General features: G+C 38.8%; 1 protein-coding gene across 2 annotated transcripts in view; it reads right to left on the minus strand.

Annotated features, from left to right (window-relative positions):
- The window catches only part of SMARCC1 (SWI/SNF related, matrix associated, actin dependent regulator of chromatin subfamily c member 1), a 125,545-nt gene that overhangs the window by 39,999 nt on the left and 57,932 nt on the right, over window positions 1-27,614 (minus strand). For both annotated transcript variants that reach the window (XM_027523283.1, XM_027523282.1), the window contains exons 15-21: window positions 27,478-27,549; window positions 26,668-26,781; window positions 25,957-26,110; window positions 24,955-25,068; window positions 23,098-23,157; window positions 16,104-16,362; window positions 15,250-15,411 (exon numbers count right to left, since the gene is read on the minus strand). In XM_027523283.1, the coding sequence (XP_027379084.1) occupies window positions 15,250-15,411; window positions 16,104-16,362; window positions 23,098-23,157; window positions 24,955-25,068; window positions 25,957-26,110; window positions 26,668-26,781; window positions 27,478-27,549 (935 nt within the window). The remainder of the gene's footprint in view (window positions 1-15,249; window positions 15,412-16,103; window positions 16,363-23,097; window positions 23,158-24,954; window positions 25,069-25,956; window positions 26,111-26,667; window positions 26,782-27,477; window positions 27,550-27,614) is intronic.

Raw genomic sequence — 27,614 nt, forward strand, 5'->3', positions numbered from 1 at the left:
AGCAATGGAGAAACAGACACAGAGAAGAGACCTACGGACACGGTGGGAAGGGAGAAGGGAGAGGGTGAGACGGATGGACAGAGTAATATAGAAATTTATAACACTGTATGTAAAGTAGACAGCCAATGGCAATTTGCTGTATGACTCAGGGAACTCAAACAGGGGCTCTGCGACAATCTAGGAGGCCAGAATGGGGAAAGAGATGGAACAGAGGTTTGGGAAGGAGGGGACATGGCTGTACCTATGACTGAGTCTTGTTGATGTATGACAGAAAACCAGAAAATTCTGTAAAGCAAATCATTCAATTTTAAAAATTAAGTTGCAAAAAAAAGAATATATTCTACAGCACGGAGAGCATAGCCAACATTTTATAATAAATGTAAAGTATTATAAGCTATAAAAATACTGAATCACTATGCTGTCCACCTGAAACTAATATTGCAAATTGACTATACCTAAAAAAAAAAAAAAGGAAGTGACAAACCGCTCTAAAAAAGTTATGCCAAATAAAACGAAAAAACTAGATCAAATTAACAAAATTATGAGAAAACTTGATTTTCCTAAACAGATCTGGGAAGAAGAAGTATAATAACTGCAAAAGCTTAAAAACTTAGAAAAAAACACCACAGGTCCAGATGTTTTTACTAGGGAATTCTACCAAATTTTAAGGAAAAAAAATGATTATAATCTTCATAAATTTTTCCAGAGAATATGGAAGACAGAATATCTCCTAGTTCATTCTATAAGGCCAGTAATAATCTTGATTCACAAATTGAATACAGACAACAGATAAGGAATATTATACAGGCCCCTAGGCTCATTCATAGTCATAAGTGAGAAACTCCAAAGCAAAATACCTAAAACCAGAAAACAGTAGTGTATTTAAAAAGGTAATATATTATGACAAAATAATATGACAATAACAGAAGAGTAGTTTAACATTAATATTTCTATCAACTTATTTGCTCATATGCATAAAAGTATCTGATAAAACTCGATATCTTTCATGACAAGGGTTAAAAATAAAAGGAGAGTTCCTGAGCCCCCCGAAGACAGTCAGCAACAATCCTATAATATATGTCATTCTTCAAGAAGAGATGCCTATAGTATTCCATTTATTATCAAGAGCAAGACATGAATACCAGTATAACTTCTTTCCTTTGATATTGCCATAGAGGTCACAGCCTAGGTAGTCAATAAAGAAAAAGAAATCAAAAAGGGGTAGAAAGGAAAGAAGAAAATAATTATGATCTGCAGAAAATAAAACGATGTACCTAGAAGAATCTGCAGGAAAGTTACTAGAAATAAAGACAGCATTGCAAGACAGTTAGCTATTAACATACAAAATCAACTGCATTTCAATACGTTAACAAAAAAAATCAATTCTAGATAGACACATGAAAAAAAAAACAACAAACCTGAATGATCTCTTAATCACAACATAAAATGTGCCCATAAAATAGAAGAAAAAACTATTAAAATGAAAATAAAGGACTTCCTTACATTGAGACACCAAAAAGAACAAGTAACAAAAGAACACATGCCTCACAGTAACTGGATTAGTTCCTCAGATTTATAAAGAAAAAGGTAAACACTACGGAAAGGTGAATGTAAGACAAGAACAGTTATTCCACAGAATGACGTATGACTGATAAATTTAAGATACTCTAAGTCATCAGAGAAATGTAATTTAAAACCATAACGGAACATCATTTACATCTGCTACATCAGCAGAATTCAATACTAGGAAGGCAATGGATCAAGTGTTACTGGTCAACTTTAGGGAGAAACTAGGAATTTCCTAAAACAGTGTTACTCACAGAAGCAGTTCACAACAAAATAAGTTAAGCAAAAATGTTCAAGGTTCAGTGTTCAAAAACGTTCAATTCTCTTTTCTCCTTTCCTTTGTTAAGAAATCCATTTTACGAAAAAATGACAACTCAATTAGTGATGCAATCACCTTAACACAGTGTGGCAACTACACTTAAAGCAACACCGTATCTAAGGAAAACTTTGTATGTATGTGTACAGCTGACACTATTCAAAAACTCATGATTCTCAGTACTGGGAGTAGGAAAGTGAAAACATCAGGTACAAGGGAAAAAAACTACAGGTAATGTTCTAATTCCTAGTTCAGATGAAATATGTAACTAGAATTAAGATACATTAAAACATAATAAAATGATGTGAACAAAAAAGCAAATGCAGATGGAGCTTTTTTAAACCCTAAAATCTCAAAAGTTACTTTTAATTGAATGTGCATTAAGCCACCTTTGCTGGATCAACTTAATTACATACTGAATAAGTACTATGTGGGAGAAATGCAGTATTTTTTTTAATAAAGGTAATCTACATTTAAAATAAATAATCACAATCTATAGCTCTGCATTCTAAAAAGAGAACATACTCTTTCTACTGTAAAGCAAGCCAAATTTGATATCAACTCTTATAATTTCAAGATGAACAATATATTAATATTAATACCTATTCATAAAAGGATGGTAGAGTTAGAGACAGACTCTCTGTAACGGGGACTATCTGAAGATGAGTGTTCAGACTTTTAAGGAGATGTTTATTAAGAGTTTAATTATGAGCTGTATACTTCTCAGGATGCTATGTGGAAGAGGAATGGTTTCTATTCTATAAAACATTTTATTAAAGCGGCTATTAGAAGTCTTCCTGAAAAGAGAGAGCAAGCATGTGCACACATGTGCTTTGTCTTTGGTGTGAGTTCTGGTCAGAGGTGTAAAATCTGAAGAGGTTGCAGCCGTTCACATATCCCTTAATGTCATCCTGTTGCCGATCAACTAGAAGGTTAAGAACCTTTCCCTACAAATATATGGCCTGACCCATGTCTACAGAGTTAATTAAAGATACTAGAATGAATAAAAGAAAATTCCCAACCTATAAGAAAGCACATAACATAAACTAGTGAGCTACGGGCCAAAGACAGAAAGATAAAGAAAAAAAAAAAAATCCTCTGACGAGGTACTTAATGCTGCATCAGCCAAGGGAAAATATCGACATCATAGTTTACGATTAGTTCTTATGCAGTAGATCAGGGGTTGGTAAACTTTTTCTGTAAAGGGTCAGACAGTAACTATTTTCAGGTTTGCAGGCCCTACAGTCTTAGTGGCATCTACTCAACTCTGCTATAGCAGCATGAAATCGGCTACAAAAGCAGCTTGGAAATGAATGGGTCTGGCTGTGTTCCAATACAACTTCATGAACACTGAAATTTAAACATCATGTAATTTCTATGTATCACAAATATTATTTTTTTGGTTTCATCCAAACATTTAAAAACGTAAAAACCATTCTCATATATTGTGAGCTAAATAAACATAGGTGGCAACCTGGATTTGGCCCAAGACCCAAGATTTGCAAGACCCTGCTCTAGAAAAATAGGATGAGCTCTGGATACACAATAATTAGGCTTGAATCCTGTCCCCACAATTTACCAGCTCAAGTAACACTAAGCAAGCTACTTAGCGGACAGTGGCTTAAGTTTGCTAATACACAAAAGAAGAATATTATTATTATTTCCTTCACAGAGACAGACCTAAGGATTTAATTACTTCATGTAAAATGCTAATAACTGTCTGGCTCATAGTAAGTGTTCAATGGCAATTAGTAAAATCAGAAAGCTCAGTTGGCTGCACGTGAGCTTTTCAGTGGCCTCTGGTGCTGCTTCAGTGACAACAAAGGACTCTCAATCTTCCCTGGCTGCCAAAGACCTTTTGCAATCTGGTGTGTCATCTGTGACTTCCCCCTCACCATGTGATCTTTTCTGTAAAAGATCAGATCAGTTTATAAAATGACCTGCCTGGCTCCCACTCTCTTATGTTACTAATGACTCAAGAGATATCCGATCAATCCAGCTGACAAGGGGTCAGCAAACGATGGCTGCTTTTGTCAATAAAATTTTATCAGAACACGGCCATGCTCATTTGTTTTAGTATTGCCTATGGGTGCTTCTGCACCACAAACGCAGAACTGAGTAGTTGCAACAGAGACTGTCATCAAAGGCAGTAAAAGTAAAGGTCCTATAAAGGACCATTTAGTCCTTTACAGAAAGAGCTTGCAAACCTCTGCGACAGAAAATTCATCCTAGTATGACAGCCCTGCTTATGAACGAAGATAGTCTTGGAGACACTGCCAGACTCTCAAGGTCTCAACTTGAATGTTGGGAATTGAGGGGCACGGTGTTGAGATGTGAGGATGGCTTCATCGGGTCCCTCCTCGAGATTTTCATGCCCTTGTATGAATCCCTTCCAAGTGTGAGCAGCATCTGTGATTTACTTCTAGCCACAAGAGAACACAGCCAGAGTGACAGGATGTTAAATGATACGAGACCCTGTGTTGTTACCAGACTCACTCTGGAGACTCCTTGTTGGATTGATGAAGTACGCTGCCATGCAGAGGAAGCCTCAATGGCAGAGTCCTCCGTGGCCCTAGGAGCAGAGGGAAGCTTCCAGCTGACAGCCAGCAAGAAACCAAGGCTTTCAGTTCTACAGCCGTAAGTAAATTAATTCTGAGAACAAGAGTGAGCCTGGGGATGGATTCTTCAACAGTCAAGCCTCCAGATGAGAATGTAGCTCCTCCATCAACTTGATTGTTGCCTTTTGAGATCCTCAGCAGAGGACAAGTTAGGCTATGCATAGACTTCTGACTCACAGCAACTAGGAGGTAATAAATGTACTGTGTTTTAAGCCACTAATTTTGTGGTAATTTGTTTTGCACCAATAGATAACTACTGTACCTCCACCGAGCTTCCCTGGTGGCTCAGACAGTAAAGAATCTGCCTACAATGCAGGAGACCCAGGATCAATCAGTTAGGAAGATCCCCTGGAGGAGGAAATGGCAACCCACTTCAGTACTCTTGCCCAGAAAATTTCATGGACAGAGAAGCCTGAAAGGCTACAGTCCGTGGGATCACAAAGAGTCAGACAAGACTGAGTGACTAACACACACATACCTCCTTAACTTCTGAATAAACCTCAACCAAGGGTGAGAAGCAAATTAGCCAGTATCCATAAGAACATCTTCAGAGAAATGGTCTCATTCACTAGTCCAGGACAATTTCATCCCCAGTCACTACCCCTTTCTCCCAGCTTCCACAAGGTGTACTTTTTGGTCTAGTAATAATATGCTTGAAAGTGAAAGTGTTAGTCGCTTAGATGTGTCCGACTTTCTGCAACCCCATGGACTGTAGCCCACCAGGCTCCTCTCTCCATGGGATTTTCCAGGCAAGAATACTGGAGTGGGCAGCCATTTTCTCTTCCAGGGGATCTTCCAGACCCAGGAATAGAACTCGGGTCTCCTGCACTGCAGGCAGATTCTTCACCATCTGAGCCACCAACGCATGCATGTTCAGTCGCTTCAGTCGTGTCTGACTCTTTGCAACTCCATGGACTACAGGCTGCCAGGCTTCTCTGTCCACGGTATTCTCCAGGCAAGAATACTGGAGTGGGTTGCCATACCCTCCTCCAGGGGATCTATCTGACCCAGGGATGAAACCCAGGTTTCCTGAATTGCAGGCTGACTGCTGAGCCACCAGGGAAGCCCATAAACAATATGCTTAACAAAACCAAAATGAGGAGAGAGAAAGAAACCATTTCCTAAAGTCTTGAGGGAACTGGAAAAGTTAGCTTTGAGGAAAGAATTAAATGCTTGCAAAATACCTGCCTTTAATAAAGTATGTTATAAATAACTAAGTCATGATTCTCCTTGGAAAAGAATGACGTTTACTTGTTGAGAACATTCTTACACATCATCTGTAAACTGTCAACAGTCACTTTCTAGAACAGACAGAACAATGCTACTTCTACAGAGACTCTGGTCCTCTTCTCTACAAGGTAAAGTCTATGAGGTAAAAGCCTTTCAAAACCAGTCGCACACCTCCACGGCTACACTTGACCAGGAACTCTGCTCCCCACAGATTTCTTGCGTTATTTTTAAAATATGCTAGGTGTTCACTCCTTCCTTTTTCATTATTGTTTACAAGGTCATTTCCTTTGTGAAGCCTTCCCTAACTGACTGAAGTATTAGTAACTGTGCTTCCTCCACATGGCCTCTACTTATAACTGTTTTTCTTTTTATAATAATGTCCCCTCTCCCACCATGAATATTCAAGTACAAGATTATTTAATTCAGTGACTGATTCACAACATGTGGTCCAGGTACCCTGGGAGTTCCCAAGGTCAAAACTATTTACACAGCAACACAAGATGTTACTTCCCTTTTCACTCTCATCTAAGTGTGGAATATGACTTTCCAGATGCTACACGATGAAGGTAGTCACAGAAATGTGCACCTATGTATCATTTTGTTTTAAAAACTTTCCCAGTTTCAATTTTTAATATAGAAAAAAAAATCAATGATATAATGCAGATAAATGGAAGCATTTGAGGTTCCTTGATATTTTTAAATGGTCAAAGAAGTCCTGAGATCAGAAAATTTTAGAAATGTGATTCCAGTAACTTATGTCTTCCCAGGGAAGGGGAAAAAAGAGGCCTATGGTAGGAACTCACAGTAGGAACACTTCTGGGAGAATAATCAGGTCATTCCCTGTATTAAAGTCCAAACATTCCATAAAGCTGGCAATACCGTCCAAGCAAGCTCATGAGCCTGTATCATTCTCTATAACCTCACTCCAGCTTCTGCATGCTATTCTCTTTCTACATCCTTATTTGAATTTTGTATTATGGCCAACCTGGTTTACTTCTCACCTTTTAAACAACCTTCCATTTCCACCTCTGGGCCTTTGTTCATGTTGTTCTACAGAATAGAAAATTATACTTGCTCCAAGCTGGCTCAGTGACATTCTAAACCTCTTTTTCAACACTCAGTTCAAATTCCACTTTCTTTGTGAAGTCTTCTTTAATCTAAAATTACACAACCCGTTGTGTTCCTTCTTATAGCACTTCCTTTGTAGTCCTCCTTGAACAATATTATACTTCATTCTATCTCCAATCCTCCAATAATGAATTATTTTTCTATGTTTATGTAACTCATCATAAATATAGCCCCAATTATTAGTATTACCTGTCCTACATAACTGCCCCATAGCAAGAGAGCTATATCAACTAAGCATAATATCTGATTTGATTTCTACAAGTCACCTAAAAGCAGACAATTATATACATGAAGGCAATTTCTTCCTAAAAATTCTTGTCCTATCATCTACTGAGTGAGTCATTAGGTAAGTCACTTAAATCCTGGATAGTCCTTAGAGGTTAAATATCCAATTCTGAGCTGCTCAAAAATCTGAATCTCTATTTCAATGCCTCTTAATACAGATCTGAAAGAGCCCTTAAAATATAACAGTGACAAAGAGAACAGAGAAGTCCACTCCACATGACGCAGCCTGAAGATCAAATACTGATCCCTGTTTCCTTAGGTTCGCGAGCCTAGCATGGTCTCACACACTGGTGTTTTAGAAGGGCCTGATTTTAAAGATGTTATGGGAATCCTCAGGGTGAGAAGAATGAGGCTATTTATATGCTATAAACAGTATCTGCGGCAAGAATCTTAATAGTCACTTCTGGGCTTTATGTTCCTAGAAAGTGACCTTTTCAACATTATTATTATCAGGATGCTCTTCATCTCCTGATGGACTACAGACTAGTTCTTAACCTTCTCATAAACTAGGAATAATGAGTTGGGTTCTTCTACACAGAGCTGTGACAAATGGCTCAAGATACACTCCTTGAGTTCATTATTCCACAAGGCATTCAGGAGCTCAGGGGATAATTCACTCATTGATATAAAAGAATCTTCTCTGAACATTCTATATATAATAATATCTGTGATTCAAGTTCCCTAAAAGCATAGTCAATAATAAGGAAAAGCATCAATGAACTTAATCTTTCAAATTTCTCTAAACCAGAATTAAGATAGACAGTGAATCTACTCAGCATGCAAAACAATAAAATAAAGTAAAACCCATACTTCAGATTCAGTTCAGTCGCTCAGTCGTGTCTGACTCTTTGCGACCCCATGAACCGCAGCTCGCTAGGCCTCCCTGTCCATCACCAACTACCAGAGTCCACCCAAACCCATGTCCATTGAGCCGGTGATGCCATCCAACCATCTCACCCTCTGTCATCCCCTTCTCCCCTTGCCCTCAATCTTTCCCAGCATCAGGGTCTTTTCAAATGAATCAGCTCTTCGCATCAGGTGGCCAAAGTATTGGAATTTCAGCTTCAACATCAATCCTTCCAATGAACACCCAGGACTGATCTCCTTTAGGATGGACTGGTTGGATCTCCTTGCAGTCCAGGGGACTCTCAAGAGTCTTCTCCAACACCACAGTTCAAAAGCATCAATTCTTCGGTGCTCAGCTTTCTTTATAGTCCAACTCTCACATCCATACATGACCACTGGAAAAACCACAGCCTTGACTAGACAGACCTTTGTTGGCAAAGTAATGTCTCTGCTTCTCAACATGCTGTCTAGGTTGGTCATAACTTTCCTTCCAAGGAGTAAGCGTCTTTTAATTTCATGGCCGCAATCACCATCTGTAGTGATTTTGGAGCCCAGAAAAATAAAGTCATCCACTGTTTCCACATCTATTTGCCTTCAGATTAGGCAATACAAATGGAGGGTACAATAATATGTATTTAACAGACTCCTGCCTGGCCCCTGAATATACATGCACATTCCAACACCCTAAGGGGAAGGGCTGATGACCTTAAGTGACTAAGAGTCACTGTATTATGATATTTATTTAGGAAAATGTCCTTATTCTTAGGAGACACTTGCTGAGTTACTTAGTGGGGATGAAAAGAATCATGAGGTATACAACTTACTTTGAAATAATTCACAAAGATAATAAAATAAAAATCGTTTCTTTAGATGCCTAAATCGATTAAAATGGCAAAGCTGAACCTACCTGGTAGGCACAGGAGACTCCACTGTGCTATCCTATCAACTTTTCAGTATGCTTGGCCACAAATAAACAGATGATCAGAAAGGCAATTCTGTTTCCTTTCCAGGTCAAATTAAAAAAAAACTGAAGTTCTTTAATAAAAGGCGTGGTGATAAAATAAAAAAAAATTTAATATTCAAACACAGTACATAGTTATTACAAAAATACATCAATTTAACAATTCCTAGATGGGGTCTATTCTCAACCTAACAGAATAAAACATTAAAACACAGGTTACACCCTGACACTCTTCTGCTCAAATCCCTCCTTTGGCTCCACCTCCAAGTAAACGTTAAACTGTTACAAAGGCCCACAAGGACCCTCATAGTCTCCCCTGACCTCCTCTTCCCTGCAATACAGCTACCTGTCTGTGATTCTTCTTGCTATTCCTCCATATAGCAGGCAGCTCCTGTCCAGAGGCCTATATGCTGGCTGCACCCCATGCCTTGAACCCTCTGATCTTGGATGTCTACACAGCTCCCTTCCTCACCTTCCACTTGTATCCTTGCTCGAATGTCACTTACATGGTGAGACAGTCATTCCGCTAACCATTTAAAATTGCAATTCCCCACACCTCACTCTTATCGATGAGTCCCTGCTCTGATTTTCATGATGCCAGGAACCGGCCCACACACTCTATGTATTTACAATTAATTTATACATCCTAATTCCATCTTCCACATCTAAAATAAAAGTCCACTAGGGCAGGAATTTTGGACGAATTTGTTTACCAGTACTCCGACACCTAGAACACAATGAGACGCCATGATAACACAACATATTTACAGTCTCATTTATCTCTGAGTGAAAAAGGCAGTGGGGCGGGGGGGCAGCTAGAGTCTAGCTTAAAACTGATCTCACATCCAAGAATGCTTATGTTTAGGCTCATACACTGAATCACACTGACTGAATTTTTCTGTGTGTTTCTTAACACTTACTTCAGTATAGATGAATCACCCACAGCCACTCTTCCCAGTAGTCATGTATGGATGTCAGAGCTGCACTATAAAGAAGGCTGAGCGCCGAAGAATTGATGCTTTTGAACTGTGGTGTTGGAGAAGACTCTTGAGAGTCCCCTGGACTGCAAGGAGATCCAGCCAGTCCATCCTAAAGGAGATCAGTCCTGGGTGTTCATTGGAAGGACAGATATTGAAGCTGAAACTCCAATACTTTGGCCACCTGATGCAAAGAGCTGGCTCATTGGAAAAGACCCTGATGCTGGGAAAGATTGAAGGCGGTAGGAGAAGGGGACGGTAGGAGAAGGGGACGACAGAGGATGAGATGGTTGGAGGGCATCACTGACTCAATGGACATGAGTTTGAGTAAACTCCGGAATTTGGAGATGGACAGGGAGGCCTGGTGTGCTGCAGTCCAAGGGCTCGCAAAGAGGCAGACGTGACTGAGTGAGTGAAGTGAACTCAACTCTTCCCAGTACATTTGCCTGACTCCTTCTGTAGAGCCTGGGTGTTCAGGAGGGCCTGGGTCTTTTTCTATTGTATTTGCCAATATTGTATTGTATTTTCTATTTACACTATATAAGGCAAAACATACAATGGAGCCATTAGGCTTTTAATGATCCCTGTTCAATGAATGAAAATACACAAACATACCTATATAGTTTATAGAGGAAAGAAGCTGAGGAAAGAAGGAAGGGTCAGAGATATTTAGGTTCAAATTTTAGTCCACTCTTACAAGCATGCCAATGTCATCTGCCAACACCTCAGTTCCTTCGCTCCTATATAAAAACCATGGCACTTTCTCCAAAGGGTTGTTCTGAAAAGAATCGCAGATGACCAGAGAGCCCCTATATAGGAATTTCCCTGGTGGTCCAGGGGCTAGGACCCTGCACTCCCACTGCAGGGGGCCTGGGTTGATTCCTGGAAGGGGAACTAGACCACACATGCCACAACTAAGACCCACCCACTGCAGTGAAATAAATAAAAACAAAAATATTTTTTTAAAAAACAACCCTATGTAATGTGTAAAAAATATGGGTGCTCAGAAAGAAATGTTGGTTTATAGTGACTTCCAAACAATGTTTAAAATTTCTTTCCATTTCTTTTGTCTTAACTTCTCCCATCTTTCCCACAAGCAAATAAAATCTCATATATTTTTAGATTAAATAAAAAAGGTCTCAAATATCAATATCATTTTTTCTATTCCCAGAATGGTCTCTGGTCAAACAAAAACCCATACAAACCCATACCAAAAAAAAAAATCAGTAGATACTAATCAATGACTAGAGTGTTAAAGAGGATAAACTGAGCAAAATCCTAAGCTGACACTTCTTTACTAAATAATTCTCATGAGAAACCGTAACAAGTGAAATTCACATAATAAATGAAAAATACGGTGTTCCAGACCTAGTGTTCATTTATCTTAACTTTTATTTCACCAAATACTCCCTTGCAATTCACAATAAACAGTTAGATAAGGGAATGTCCTGTGGCACAGTGGATAAGAATTCACCCCCTAATTCAGGGGACACGGGTTCAATCCCTGATTGAGGGATTCCACATGCTGTGGTGTAACTAAGTCCATGAACCACAACTATTTGAGCCTGCGCTCTAGAGCCTGCGAGCGGAGACTACTCAGTCATGAGCCCCATGTTGTAACTACTGAAGCTGGTGCACCCGGAGCCTTTCCACAAGAGAAGCCAGTGCAGTGAGAAGCGTGCGCACTGCAAGTAGAGAGCAGCCCCTGTGTGCCACAGCTAGAGAAAGCCTGTGCAAAGCAACAAAGACCCAGGGCAGTCAAAAATAAAAACAAATTAAAAAAAAAGATAAGCTAATGAGAGAAATCCAAAGTCTTATATTTCATAAGGAAACATTTTTCCCCGTATTGTTTCATCATCATCAATTCACATTACTGCAACTGCAAATTAAGTATCACAATAAAAAGTATAATTAATCTACCACCCAAGCATGATATTATCTTGATAAGGAAAACCTACGTCATTCTATTTTCAAAGTGCTATGTATAAAGCACTATTTTGTTATATAAAGTGTAAGTTTAAATGTACACTTGATTCTTCCTTTCTTTGAACTTGGAATGTGGTTCAGAAAGATAGGAAGCATACTATCGATTCCCCACTAGAACTTTGCTGAGTCAGTTCTACAGGGAGCACCACTTGCTGTTTTGTAATTTCTTCAGTCACAGCCCAAGATAAATCACTTTAGCTGTAATAGGCCAGCATTAGTTACAGAATTCTGTTCATGACTCATTTAGAAATATTCACATTATCCTGGTTCTTTCCCTAACCCTTATTAAATGGTGGCTATTGTTGTTCAGTCACTCAGTCGTGTCTGACTCTTTGTGATTGGATGAACTGTAGCACGCCAGGCTTCCCTGTCCTTCACTATATATATCCCTGAGTTTGCTCAAACTCATGTCCAATCTGTTATACCATCCAACCATCTCATCCTCTGTCATCCCCTTCTCCTCCTGCCCTCAGTCCTTCCCAGCATCAGGGTCTTACTAAATGGTAAAAGGACCCAAATTCTGCTGCTGCAACCAGTGAGTACACACTGCACTTCAAAAAGTTTGGCTGGCAAGACTACCTCCAGGTACTATGAGTGAAGCTTACTGTTCATGTTATTCAAAGAATCACCCTGTGGAGTCTCCAGTGCTTCCTGCAGCAGTCTGATTCAAGCTTTGTACACTGTAGAAACCGTACGTTCACTAATGAATCAGAAAAATCTAGCCTCACAAGACTAAGGTTGGTTGATTTTGGGGGGAGGTGTGGGGGAGAAGTCCTCTTTTAAATCCCACTAAACCAGAAATGGCCAACTTTGCAAGCTGTTTCTCAACCACTAATGCTTTATGATATTATCTACCAAAAAATTTTAAACAAATTTATATGTAAAAGCATGTCTCAGATACCACAAAGTACAGAAACACTTTTTGAATCAAATAAGAAGGCTTTGCCAACCCTTTTCAATTCCATGACCACAGGGAACCAAAAGACCCTACAAATGAACCAAAAACACACAAAAAACGTTGAGCAAAGTAAGACCTTTCCCAGACATTCAATAGACCCAGGTTTTCCTGGCCTGAACTGGGCACTGCCACATGGTGTAGAATCAACAAAAAGCAACAGAGACATGGTCTGGCTTGCTAATTTCTGTCTCCATCTAAGAGAAAAGAAAATAGTGTGTTTTCAAACTCGGAAATACTGTGGATACTGTAAATTACTTTTTAATTCAAAGCCTTGGTACTCTGGATTAGTAACCAATATTAAGAACAATTAGGTCAATAATGTGTTCTTAGGGCTGGATTGAGAGGTTTCATGAATCTGAAAATCTGTTTTCATATTTGCAAAAAAAAGCTGCTAGATTGATACTTTAAAAAAAGCAGAGAAAACAACAGGGGTAGGTCCTATGGTAACTCACGGAAACCGTGAGGTTTGAGGCTAGAAGAGACCTTACTAGCATCTACTCAAACCACCTACAACAGAGCACCAGGAGTCCAAATGGTATCATCTGTGGAGTACTGGCTGACAATTTAAATTTTAACTTTATCTTTATTCTGTGAGAATAAATAAAAAAGACAAAAGAAAGCCACTGCAGCTGAAGCACAGATTATATAAATTTCATATAACTAAGACAATGACAGGACTAGTAGAAAAGATGATAGCAATAAATATTTAGCTTGAGTTATTCATCAGAAATTGTTTCACAATGAATGAAAAAATTAACGAACAATGTAAAAAACATTGGAAATACACGACTGATAACTATATATAAAACAGGGTTTTTACTTTAGTGTAGAATAGGAACACTTCTCATTTGAGAAGTGGGTTGCCATTTCCTTCTCCAGGGAATCTTCTGGTCCCAGGGATCAAACCCGTGTTTCCTTCTTAACCACTGAGCCATCAGGGAAGCCCCGACTGTCTCCACATATTTACCTATTTGGAACATTTCATATAATTGCAATTACATAATATACTGTCTCTTTTCACTGGCTTCTCTCACCTACCATAATGTTTACAAGGTACCTCCACGATACAGAATATGTTTAATACTTCATTCCATTTTACAGTCCAATAATATTCCACTGAATACCGCATTTTGCTTATCCATTCAGTTGATGGACATCCGAGTTGTTTCTAGTTCTGGTTTTATGATTTTTTTTTTTTTTTTTTTGTATGCATGGCAAACAAACCAGATAATCTTAAAAATTCCTACAAAAACACACACTACCAAAACTATCCCAAAAAGAAAGAGAATAATTTCCTATAGCAAGTAAACAGATTTTGAATCAGTAGTCAAAAAACATTTAAGTATAGCCACTTCATAAAACAGTATGGAGGGTCATCAGAAAACTACAACAAGTATTTATGTGAGAACGCGAAGAAATTAGAAACCTTATACATTGCTAGTGGGGGGAAAAAAAAGGTAACACCACGGTGCAAACAACTGAGTAGAGCCCCAAAAAGTTAATTATACAATCTCACAAGATCAGCAATTCCCCTCCTAGGCACCCAAGAAGCAGAAAACGTTATGTACATGAATGTTCATAACAGCTTTATTCAAATGAATAAAAAGCACAAACAAACCAAACAGCCATGAACTGATTAGTGGATTAGTAAAATGTGGTATATCCACCCAAGAGTATTATCGAGCACAGAAAGACACGAAGTACTGAATTACACTACAACATGACAACATGAATGAACTTCAAAAGCATTACGCTACATGAAAGAAGTCACACAAAAGGCTACAATGGCATGCTTCCATTTATAAGAAATGTTCAGAATAGGCAAATCCATGGAGACAGAAAGCAGATTAATGGTACCAGAGCTGAGGAGAGAAAGAATGGGAAGTCACTGCTTAATTGATATGGGATTTCTTCTGGGTGAGGAAAATGTCCTGGAATTAGATAGTGGTGATGAATGCACAACACAGGGAATTTACTAGAAGCCACTGGATAATATACATTTAAAGTGAATAAAATGAAGAATTTCACATGAAGTTTATTTCAATTTAAAAATAACCAAAAACAACAGTCTACTCAGCAATATATAAATTAAAACCACAAAAGTCCATTTGGAATTCTTAGGTCTATACACTCAAAACCTAGATTTAAAAACAGGCATTAAATACCTCACAACTGTGATTTATTAACAGGAGACAATTTTTAAAAATTCTATCACAAAAGGAAGAGATTAACAAAGTCACACATAAATTTTTTTAAGGCCTAAGTTTGTACTGATCATTGGAGCCAATTTTAAGTGCAAGCGAACCCAAGTATTGTAGCAAGCTGACAGAAAAACACAACCACTATTAACCGTGTCCTTGGGGGCAGCAGGGACTCACCCAGCTTCTCTGGCTCATCTGGCCCCGTGCCTGCAATGCAGCTGCTCTCCAGGCCGTAGGTGGGATCCACCTTTCCGGAGGCTCGGGCTGCTTCTTGAACTTTCTTGACATGAGCCTCCACCAATTCCAGGGGCACCTCCTCCCGGACCCGAGAAAACTCCTCTGTGTAAGAATAAAAATGGAACAGTGATCTGGTGTCCCGTGAATATTTGCTTCAGTGTAAACTAGGAAATCTGACACAACACTAGTGTGTCGTGTGTAACCTAGTGACCTTTCTTGAGACTCAATCTGATCTATCCCAGGAAGTCAAGAAGGCCAAAGTTGATAAACGTGTACAGTGAAGCAATTCCATGACTCTTATGTCTTACCTTACACGACAGTCTTACTATATAACAAGAGATTATGATCTTTAAATATCTATCAGTAACAATCAAAACTGCTGTCCAAAATTCATCTAACTCTGCTGTTTGGATTTTAATCAAGAAAACAGTAAGGATGAAACAACCAGAATGTCAAGAAAGAATTCTATAGTGTGAGAAAATTCTAGTTAGAATTCATGCAACCCAAGAGTGTTAAATAACTTTTTGCCAATTACATAAAAATCCATATGAATCACAAAATACCATTAAAACCCACTGTTTTGTCCCTCTAAATTCTTAAAAAATGCTCATAGTTTGAAAAATGTTGTATGTTAACTGCTTTATTTAAAAAACATAATCTACTATCCTTAAGGGGTAATACATAAAACTGTAAGCTGATAACACCTAAATCTGAGATAAAACTATCATGAAAGAAAGCATGAAACCATGATCTGAAACGGTTACGCTCACAAGACAGCGTAAGAAAGTCCATACCCAAAGCTGCTTTGGCTGCAGCAGACGCCACACGAGGATCCACCACAGACGCCAAAAAAGCAACAGTGCTCATGACTGGGTTTCCTGACTGACTGAAAGGGACAGGCTGGTAGGCCAGGGGCCCCAGGGAAGCATCAGAATTCTCAAGGTATGGGTCCTCAATGGGAAGCCTCAAGAAGTGAAGGATGCATTCATCCTGAGTGCGACTTCCAACGTGCTCTGACACTTTGTTCCAATCATCCTTATACATCTCCAGAGCCTGTGATGGAAAAAAACAGGAGCTTTAATAACAAATAACAAGGAAGTAATACTTAATGACATCAGCAACCTGTGACTATTCTTTAGATGGGCTTTAAATTAAAAAAAGTAATGAAAATAGTTATACTGTTCATAGCAGGTAGATCTGATTGCTTTCCTTATTATGTTAAATTCTCAGTCAAGAAAAAAACAAAAAAAAAAGGCATGTATATTACAAAGAATTATGGTGCTGGAGAAGACTCCTGAGAGTCCCTTGGACTGCACAGAGATCAAAACAGTCAATCCTAAAGAAAAAGAACCCTGAAAATCCACTGGACAGACAGAAGCTGAAGCTGAAGCTCCAATACTCTGGTCACCTGATATGACAGCCGACTCATTGGAAAAGATCCTGATGCTAGGAAAGACTGAGAGCAGGAGGAGAAGGGGACGACAAAGGATGAGATGGTTAGGTGGCATTACCAATTCAAAGGTCATGTTTGAGCAAAATCCAGGAGAGACTGTCTTAATACTTTCCAGCATAACCTTTTCAGATGAGCTTACTTTTAAGCTTTTTTCTTTGTTCATTTTCCTTTAGCCAGAGAAAAGTTCAGGAATTTTTTTCCCAGAATAAAGCTAAGGAATAGATATGCAGAATTCAAGCCACCATCAGCATCCAGAAAAGCACAAGGCGAGCAGCAGTGAAGTTCTGTGCCTGAGCACCGACAGAAGCATTACATGAGAGAGGCAGAATGAAGAGAGGTTTTCAAAACAAAATGGAGACAGGCGTCCAGGAAGGAAAAGGGTGACAAGCAGAAAAAAGGCATCAGCAGACATTTACACTATACACCACCACCTCCGGCCATCACTGGGGCCTTCACCACCGCTTACCTGGATTCTTAGACTCGCCTGTCTCTACCCTTCAATCCAGCCTTCTTCCTGTTGCTGGATGTATGACACAGGAGACTGTCTCTTGCCTGCCTAAAACTATTTCAGTTCTCATCATTATGTTAAGGAATTAAATCATACTCTTTAATGTTCCGGGAATACCCAGATCCCACATCCTAAGTATTGTGTGTATGTCCAGTTTGTTCTGTACTAGAAATATCATGAACCAGAACCAATACTAGCACCCTACTCCAGGAAGCTGTCCATTACATCTTATCTACCCAGGCCAGCTACACAGCCACTCCTCTGTATGTCTTATGCTCGTCATACCTCTAATCACGTTTCAATCAGTTTCTATCACACACTAGACTATTACTGAACTGAATTACTGAACTGTAGACACTACGGGCTAGTCATCTCAATCTGTCTGCCACAGCGCCTGAAACACAGTACCAAATAAAATGTGCTGAACTTAATCACAGGTAGCCAAACTAAATTAGAAAAGGAATCTTACTTTTCCATGACTCCAAGCATTAAAAGAAAAAAGAAAAAATCTGGGGAATTCCCTGGCAGTACAGTGGTTAGGACTCTACTGAGAGGGGCAAAGGTGCAATCCCTGGTCGGTAAGATCCTGAAAGCCAAGGAGTGTAGATGAAAACACCCCATAATTTTAAAAAAGGCCTTTCTTCAAGACAACTGGAAGCTGAAGTGTAATATAAAATTACACAGGAAGATACCTAGTAAGTAGCCTGCCTATGTGATATGCTTGTCTGATAAAATGGTATGATTTGGGGGAGGGAGAATGGACAACAATAAACTCTAACGAGTCTTCCAGATGTATTTGTCAGGGTGAAATTGATGAAGTTTTTGGTTATAAATTGATTAACAAATTTTCCTCTGACTTCATGTTCTTAAGCTATTAATTATCGATAAATAAATGATAAAAACAGAAGGTGTGAATAGTCAACAATGCTGTTGGGAAGACTTTTATATTCCTCTGTGTAAGTGCAGACATCTGTTGGTTCAACAGCATGTTTTAAATGGAAAATCTACTGGTTGCAAAGCCTCCAGCTGCAGGAGAGAAAACACACTATTGTGTGGAGATCTGTGGCTTTCTTGGCTATGTTCAGGGTAAACAGGAGCTCGGCCATTCTGACCTCACTCTTTATTTACTATCCACTAATCTTAACCAGTCAATCTTAGAAATCAACCCTGAATACTCGTTGGAAGGACTGATGCTGAAGTTGAAGCTCCAGTATTTTGGTCATCTGATGCGAACAGCCGACTCAATGGAAAAGTCCCCGATACTGGGAATGATTGAGGGCAGAAGGAGAAGAGGGCACCAGAGGACCAGATGGCTGGATGGCATTACCGATGCGATGGACATGAACTTGGGCAAACTCCAGGAGATAGTGAGGGACAGGGAGGTCTGGTGTGCTGCATGGGGGTGCAAAGAACTGGACACAAAGAAGAAAACTCCTGAGTATAAATGTGCAGCAAGGAAAAGAACTGACAGGAGAATGCTGTTTCAGGCAGTACTGCACAACTGCATCTCTCCCCAGAGCCCACAGATTCTATATGAGCAATACAAAAGCATTTCCCATACATTTCCCCACAAGGGCTGAGAATGGTAAAATCAATACCCACAAGCAGATATGACTAGACAAGACAGACCTGAATTAAAGAAAAAGGAGTTCAGGAAAGAAGCTCTCTGCATACCAATGACACTTAAAGGACAGACAAGAACAAATGAAAATAGTGGTAAAAATGCAAAAGGAACCAATCTTTTTGAATACAGACAGACACGAAGAGAGAATAAGCAAAGTAGAAGAGGGTGGTAAAAATGAAAACAGAAGAGTTAATACACCATTAAAAGTTTTCACGAACCATGACTGTTGGAACAATTCATAAAGTCAAATTAGAGCAAAACAGATACATGAGACACCACAAGGCCCAAAGGATCCCTAAGTGTGGTCTGGAAACTCACAGAGCACCAGACCCCTTCACAGAAACCAAGAGATCAAAATAACAACACTAGGACATTACTGTCCTACTTGTTATGTCGACATGTGCACAACGGTACAAAAGCAACGGGGGAAACCCCTGGCCCCTTAGTATGAAGCAAGGAGGTGGCACCAGATGTCTTAAGGGCCATTTAATTCCTCATCACCACGTACTTGGAGAAACCACATAAACCAACTTAAACGTTTCCTGGATGAAATAGTAAAATGATTTTTATTGAATCTAATTATCTTAGCCCATGTGTTTTCAATATTTGATGTTATGAAATGCCAGGCAAACAGGAAGACTACCAACTCTCGAAGCATCATAACTACCTAAAGGAAAAGCACTCATGTGATTGAGTTTCAAGTAGCCACTCTCTTCTCCAAGTATCACTGTCACTAGAACGAATTGCTAACACACCACAGTTTTACAGACACAGATGTTTGGCAGACACTTTCTCGAAAATAAACAATGATTCTCAAAATTATCACTCCAAGGAAAACAACTGATACTGTCTGTTGCCAACAATTAAGTGAAAAATTACAATTCTGAAAATCATGCATCTGCCATGAAAGCTGGTTCTACTCTCTAAAAGACTTCCTAACGCGATTGGTACCAAATATTATCAATTTGCATTTTTTGATATTGTATAATGAACTGCATCAACATTTGGAAGATCTGCATAAATCAGAAAACCAGTATTTTCCAACTTATCAACGAAAGACACTATGTAATCATACATGGGTATAAGATCCATTACTAGTTCAACAGGAGAGACCAACTGATTTCACACCAACTAACCTTTAAGAAACTACCAGTGGTCAAGGTTTAATGTGATACTGTACAAGCATACCTTGGAGATGCTGCAGTTTCAATTCTGGACCACTGTGATAAAGTGAGGACTGCAATAAATCGAGTCACACAGATATGTTGGCTTTTACAGTGCATATAAAAGTTATATTCATACTGTGCTATAGTCTACTAAGTATGCAATAGCTTTATGTCTTAAAAAAAAAAATGCACTTACTTTCATTTTAAAATAATTTGTTGCTAGTGCTTCCTTGGTAGCTCAGTGGTAAAGAACCCGCCTGCCAATGCAGGAGACATGGACTCGACCCCTTGTCTGGGAAGGTCCCACATGCCAAGGAGCAACTGAGCGTATGCACCGCAACTATTAAGCCTGTGCTCTAGAGCCTGGGAGCTGCAACTACGGAAGCCCTGGCAACACAGAGACCATGCTCCACAACAAGAGAAGCCACTGGAATGAGAAGCTCAAACAGCGCGATGAAGAGTAGCCCCCACTTGCCACAACTAGAGAAAAGCCCCCACAGCAATAATGACCTAGAACAGACAAAAATAAATTAATTAAAAAAAATACAATTTCATGTTACAATTATTAACTTTATCCACAACAACCAACATCTGTTATATTCTTATGCGACATTATCAAGGCTTGTCACTACAAATATAAAGATAGATAAGAGTTTGTCTTTTCAACTTGAGAAAATTAAACACTAAAAGTTGTGTTGTGTAATACACAAGGCACCAAAAAAGAGAGCAGTCTCAGTGATGGATTCTGGGCAAAGATAACTTCTGAATTAAGTATATCCCCAGGTATGAGTTCTTAAGGAGACAGCCAGAGATCAGGTGATTTCTACTAAGGGGATCATATCAGGAAAGATCTAGTTGTGGGAAATCACAAGCAGTTTGGGAGAGTCATAGAAGATGGAAGTACAAGCTGGAAATCAGTGAGAAAACAGGCTGAGGAAGGAGGCAGAGAATAGATCTTTAAATCCTAAGGATATTGACAAACAGAGCTAGTTCATGTATAATAGGCAAGGCACTTGGCAGTGATATGGAATTATCAGATCTAAATTTGGAAGAATCATTTGAGTGCAAGATCCAGTTTAAAAAAAAAAAAAAAAAATACTTTGCTACTAAAAAGTGCTAGCTATCACCTGAAAGTAAAAGTCGCTCAGTCATGTCCAATTCTTTGCAACCCCATGAACTATATACAGTCCATGGAATTCTCCAGGCCAGAATACTGGCGTGGGTAGCTTTCCTCTTCTCCAGGGGATCTTTCCAACCCAGGAATCGAACCCAGCAGGTGGATTCTTTACCAGCTGAGTTATGAGGGAAGCCCAAGAATACTGAAGTGGGTAGCCTTATCCCTTCTCCAGCGCACCTTCCCAACCCAGGAATCAAACCTGGGTCTCTTGCATTGGAGGAGGATTCTTCACCAGCTGAGCTATCAGGGAAGCCCATAACCATCATCTGAGCCTTCAGTGAATGATCTTTTTGAAATAGTAACATCTAAGACCACAGATCACTGTAAGAAATATATAATTAACAATAAAAAGTTTAAAACATTCTGAGAATTACCAAAATGCGACACAGACACAAGGTGAACAAATACTGTTGGAAAAATGGCACCAACAGACCTGCTTAATGCAAGATTTCCACAAACCTTCAGTATGTTTTTAAAAAAAGGGGGGGTGGCAGGGCAGATGCCTTTATCAAAGAATACTAATTATCTGAAAAAGCCATTAAAATATTTCTCCTGCTTCTAACTACATATCCAGGTAGTAACAGACTTGCCTAATAAACTAAAACAATATACCTAATGGACAAGCAAATTATGAAAATCCAGGTCCATCTAGTCAAAGCTATGGTTTTTCCAGTAGTCATGTATGGATGTGAGAGCTGGACCATAAAGAAAGCTGAGCACCGAAGAATTGATGCTTTTGAACTGTGGTGTTGGAGAAGACTCTTCAGAGTCCTGTGGACTGCAAGGAGATCTAACCAGTCCATCCTAAAGGAGATCAGTCCTGGGGGTTCATTGGTAGGACTGATGTTGAAGCTGAAACTCCAATACTTTGGCCAGCTGATGCGAAGAGCTGACTCATTGGAAAAGACCCTGATGCTGGGAAAGATTGAGGGCAGGAGGAGATGGGGACGACAGAGAATGAGATGGTTGGATGGCATCACCGACTCAATGGACACGAGTTTGGGTAAACTCCGGGAGTTGGTGACGGACAGGGAGGCCTAGCACGCTGCGGTTCATGGGATAGCAAAAAGTCGGACATGACTGAGCAACTGAACTGAACTGAAGACAAACAGTTCTCCTCTGAAAATGGTTAATATGAAACCAAAGATTCTCTTTTTCCCACCCTTCAGAGTACAATTAAGAGATCTGCAAGAATCTCCAAAGACATAAGCAAACTGAAAAAAGCAGCATGCTGATGGACAGAGATATTGTGTATAATCACAGATTCATCACAGTCTTCACCTTTCATTCACAAGGTAATGTTTTCAATGGCAGATATTTTCAGTCCCTTTTCTGAAATCCTTTTGGGAGATACGGAAGTTGTATGCTCAAATGCATAGAAACTCTAGGGAATTAATCTATAATGACTGACATGGTCTAAGTTAAGAAAAACTGGATATGAAGAAATGCTCCAATTCAAAGGAACATCTGCTACCCAAGGCCAAGGAGATAATTATTGCTGTGTGAAAACGAGGGTCCAGAGTTGCTAAATCTTCTAATTATGGAGGAAGAGTTAGAAATCTAGACTACCTTGGCAAAGTTCCAATATTTGTTAGTAACAGATTTAAAATAAAAAAACTCAACCCGTGCCAAAATAACACATATCCAAGCTTGATCTCCCCTACTGACAGCCAGCACGTTATCTATATGTATATCACAGCCAGTGTGATATACAAACTGTAACAGCCCAAGAATATTCCATTAAAACTCACCGCATGGATTTACTATTTTTAGGATAAATTTCAAAGGTGTATTTAAAATGCCAGGCACAGAAACTTGGCACCCGTAAGACTAAAGGGACCCCAGCATTACTGTGCTTACCTCCAAGAGCAGCAGAGTCTCCTGTTCGGTCCATTCTCTTCCAGCACTAGCACCTTTACTCTAAAGGAGAAAGTTCAGAAACGATTTAACTCATTCCTAAAAGCTGAGTATGGAGCTCAGCAGAGCTCCTTTCTAAGTTCCAGGGACTGTTTTCTGCAAACCACCAAAATAAGTCCCTGAATTACAGGAATAAAACATGCAAGGAACTTAAACCCCCAAGAAAAAGGCTGTTTTATTTCAAAGATTTCTTGCTGTCTACCAAGAATTCATGGACTACTTAGACATGGATCACTTACACTACTTATTTCTACTACTTTGATATTTAAAAACACCTTTTGAATCTACAACAGCATAGCATTTTAACACATACTATGGATGCACTATAATATTAAAACATAAAACAAATGTTTGGTATACCTTGAAGCCTGTACTTTATCCAAGATTTAAGGACAAACTGTACCACACATAAGGCACTCTGGCAGATAGTTTACTCCAACTGCAACAGGTTCATATATCTCATATTTAACATCTCTTGATTAATAAAATCTCCAAGTGACTCCCTAAGCTCCAAATCACTTTTTTCATTAGAATCTTTGATAACTTACAAGTGAGCTTGTGTCCTCTTGATTAATACCTTTATCATTATGAGATGCCTCTATTTAATTCTGGTAAAACAACTTGTTTTGATGTCTATGTTTATAAATATTAATATAGTGATTTTGGCTTTGTTTAGAAGGTATGTCTTTCCCATTCATTTTCATTCAGTATGTGTCTTTGAGTGTCTCAGACAATATATGTTCTCGATTTTTCATCTAATTTGACAATCTCTGCTGCTCAATTAAAACATTAAAATCATTAACATGCAATTCAATATAACTGTTCTTATGGTCTTTATTCCTTCCTAACCATCATGTGCTTCCACTTGGAATCACTACCCTTCAACTTAAAGAATTTCCTTCAGCTTTCCTACACCTTGAGCTAGTTCCACCTTTCGAATGTCTGTGAAAGTCTTTACTGTACTTTCAATTTTGAAAGGTATTTCTATTGAATACAGAATTTCAGAGTGACAGTTTCCCTTTCAGCATTTAAAAATATTTTTACGTTGTCCTCTGGCTCCTATCATTCCTGCTGAAAAGGCAGACATCAGTTTTATCATTGTGCCATTGACTTTAATGTGCCCACTTCCACTCCCACTCTCCTTGGTTGCTTTATAACACATCAACTTTTAGAGTTTAAACATCAAATGTCCAAGTATGCTTTTCTCTGTATTCAATCTCTCTTATCCTGGGCATTGTTATTTTTTCATTAGTTATGGAAAATTTTTAAGCCTTACACTTTCAAATATCAGTTCTGTGCCACTATCTCTCCCCTTATGGGTCTCTATTAATGATAAATGAATCATTCTTCTGACCGTATCTCATGTGTCTCTTGCATTCTTTTTTCTTTGTCCTGTTCCCTCAACTTCAACCATTTTTTCTCTTGGTGTTTCAATACATCTATCCTGTCTTCGGCTGTGTCCAGTCCTCTGTTAAACCCATCCAATGGGTTAATTTCAGGTATGGTTTTAACTGTTCAATAGCTATTTCATTCTTTTTATATATTCACATTCTCTGTTGAAATTCTCCATTTTCCCCTCATTTTCTTTAACATATTAATCAAAGTTACTTTTATATATCTATCTTCTAACCATACCATACAGTGACTTCTATAAAATGCCATCAGATTTATGAAGAAAGCTCACCTTTACCCTACAAAGTAAAGCAAGTTTCTTACAGAAAATGCTGCTTCTTAGAAGTAAAAAGGAAAATTAGGATATGCTAGATTGTAGTCCATATGTCCCTATCAAAAAATCCTTACCTTTGCTAAGGTTTTCTTGGAGTAGATGTCAGTACGAAGACCAAAGTTCTGCAAATCAATTGGTTTTTCCTTGTTCTTCTCAGGAAAATTTAACATCTGCTGAGCAGCAGGAATCTATGAGTCAAATAAACAATAAATGGCTGTACTAACCTCTACAAAGTCAAGGGGACAAAAGTTTTTAAGGCTGTTGAATACTGGCACTTAAATGACTCCTGGTGGAGATTCTACAAAAAAAAAAAAAAACCTTATGCTAAACTAATAAAATCTCAACATATAAGAAACTTTTTTTTGCCTCTCAAGTCACAGAGACAACAAACAAATTTTATTTAATGTTGCACAGTGGGGGCAATTTATAGATTTCCTTTGTGTTATTACAATAGAAATGATACACATAATCTGATTGACATAATTATCTTTTCAAGAACGTGTGCACAGATGTCCACTTTCCAAATGTTAAGGAAAGGGAAGAAGTTCTAAACAATTTAAACAGTCTGCTTCTTGATTACTGTCTTTGATGGCAGAGGTGATAAAGGAGTCATGAGTTATGAAAGTAAATCTGTAACATGATAAGATAAAGCACAGACTCTTGGGATTAAGGAGAGAGCATTATCTTAAAACATAAAACATTCTTATGGACTCAAACTTTTACAACAGATAAAAACAAATACAACCTACCGGCTAAGAGACAGCACAATTATATGACTGTAACAGTAATTCCTGAATACAAATACTAGAAATGGTTGTCTGTTACTACTCAGACCTGAAGAATGAAAACTGAAACTGTTAGTCACTCAGTCGTGTCCAACTCCTTGCGACCCCATGGATTTTGGCCCACTAGGCTTCTCTGTCCATGAGATTTTTCAGGCAAGAATACTAGAGTGGGTTGCCATTTCCTTCTCGGGATCTTCTGGACCCAGGGATCAAACCCTGGTCTCCTGAAATGCAGGCAGATTCTTCACCATCTGAACCACCAGACCTGAAGAATGGGTGGTATTAATTTACCTGAGGTGATCGAAGATGTAGAGGAACAAGCCCCGAGGGGGTATCAGCTAACACATTGAAATGAGGAGTTGGAGGAGGCCCCATTGCCATGGGTCGACTTTCTGGATCCACTTGGTAATTAACAAGCCCCCACTGTTCTAAAAAGGCATGAACCCTGAAGGATAAACATCTGAAAGTTAAAAATCTAGAGAATGTACCTCATCATCTTCATAACCATCATCACATTTCATTAAAAAAACAAACCAAGAAAACAAGTAAACACATTCTTTTGCAGGTTATGAACCTTTACAAAGTAACCGACAGTTTTGGTTTGAGAGACAGTTCTCTACAAACTCAAAATAATGTTAATAATATAGCACCCCCAAACCAAGTAGAAAGCCTAATCTTTTCAACCACAGAAATGAGAACAAATACATGCCTGTGTAGGTCCACGGTGAAAGAACTCACACATAAACCAAACACAAATGGAAATCTACTTTTCTTTTCTTTTCTTCAGACAGATTTAGGGCACAGAGCTTATTCACTCCCCACCCTAACCCACTCTCTGTGGTCAGTTTATGATTAAAAGATGTAAAATGTGAATTTAAAAAAAGATGCTACTTTAGGTATTTTATTAACCAAGAAAACATCCAGTTTAATCAGCCTAACATTAGCGAAGTACCACTAACCATCTGCAGTGAAATATCTGAGAAAAAGTCCAGACATTTTTACCTCATCACAGCACACACATCTCCAGTTAAGTTCCTCCGACAAGCAGTGCTGGTTAAATATTCTTGGGGATTTAGGCGGTATGTGTCAATCATGAAATTTCGATATGCCAAGTATCTAAAAAGTAATGGCCAAATTCGTAAGGTGAACACACATCCTTTCAAAAACAGTAACTCATAGAGCAAAGTAGTTTCACATTCTTCTGGCAAATACACCAAAAAGTTAAGACAATAGGCCAATAAATCAGAGTGATATTGTACTGACTATTAACAGTCATGCATGCAACTCAGGGTAAGAATCCCTAAAACACAAAACAACTGTCTGCTAACATGTAACAATAATAAGTACAATAGAGTAATGTGATGAAGTTAATGTGAAGTAAAAGAAGCACAGCCTTGGTCACAGAGGTGAATCGATAAATCCTTAGCTGCCTGCAAAATTTGCAAGTAACACTTCGTTACTCAGGCTGTCTCCCTAACTACACTACACTATACCTAGAATTTATTGTGTGCCAGCCTTAGGTCTAAGCACTTTTTGTGTGGTAACACATATAATCCTCACAATCTCTCTATAATGTAGGATCTATTATTATTCCAATTATAGATGAGGATTAAAGAATTTGTCCCCAGACCACAAGGCTAGTCAGTGGAGCTAGAATTCAGCAGTGTGGTGACTCTGACATTAGCAAAGATTAACTAAGAAGAGTGCTTTAAGAAGCCCCTGCCAAACACATCCAAATAGTCAGGTTTTCTAAATACTGATCCCATTAAAATAACTATCAGTATCCGGATCACATCTTAACATTTCACTCACATCTCTGGGGTCTTGGATTTGTTTTTTCCATTGAAAAACTCAGGAAGAGCACGCCGTTCAATCACATGAATACTGAAGAGAAAAGAGAGAGAAACAATTAAGAGTCCTCTTAGAAAAGCAAAATCCTGAAATCTGAG

Source organism: Bos indicus x Bos taurus, chromosome 22 (assembly GCF_003369695.1).
Source record: "Bos indicus x Bos taurus breed Angus x Brahman F1 hybrid chromosome 22, Bos_hybrid_MaternalHap_v2.0, whole genome shotgun sequence".
Classification (NCBI taxonomy): Eukaryota; Metazoa; Chordata; class Mammalia; order Artiodactyla; family Bovidae; genus Bos; species Bos indicus x Bos taurus.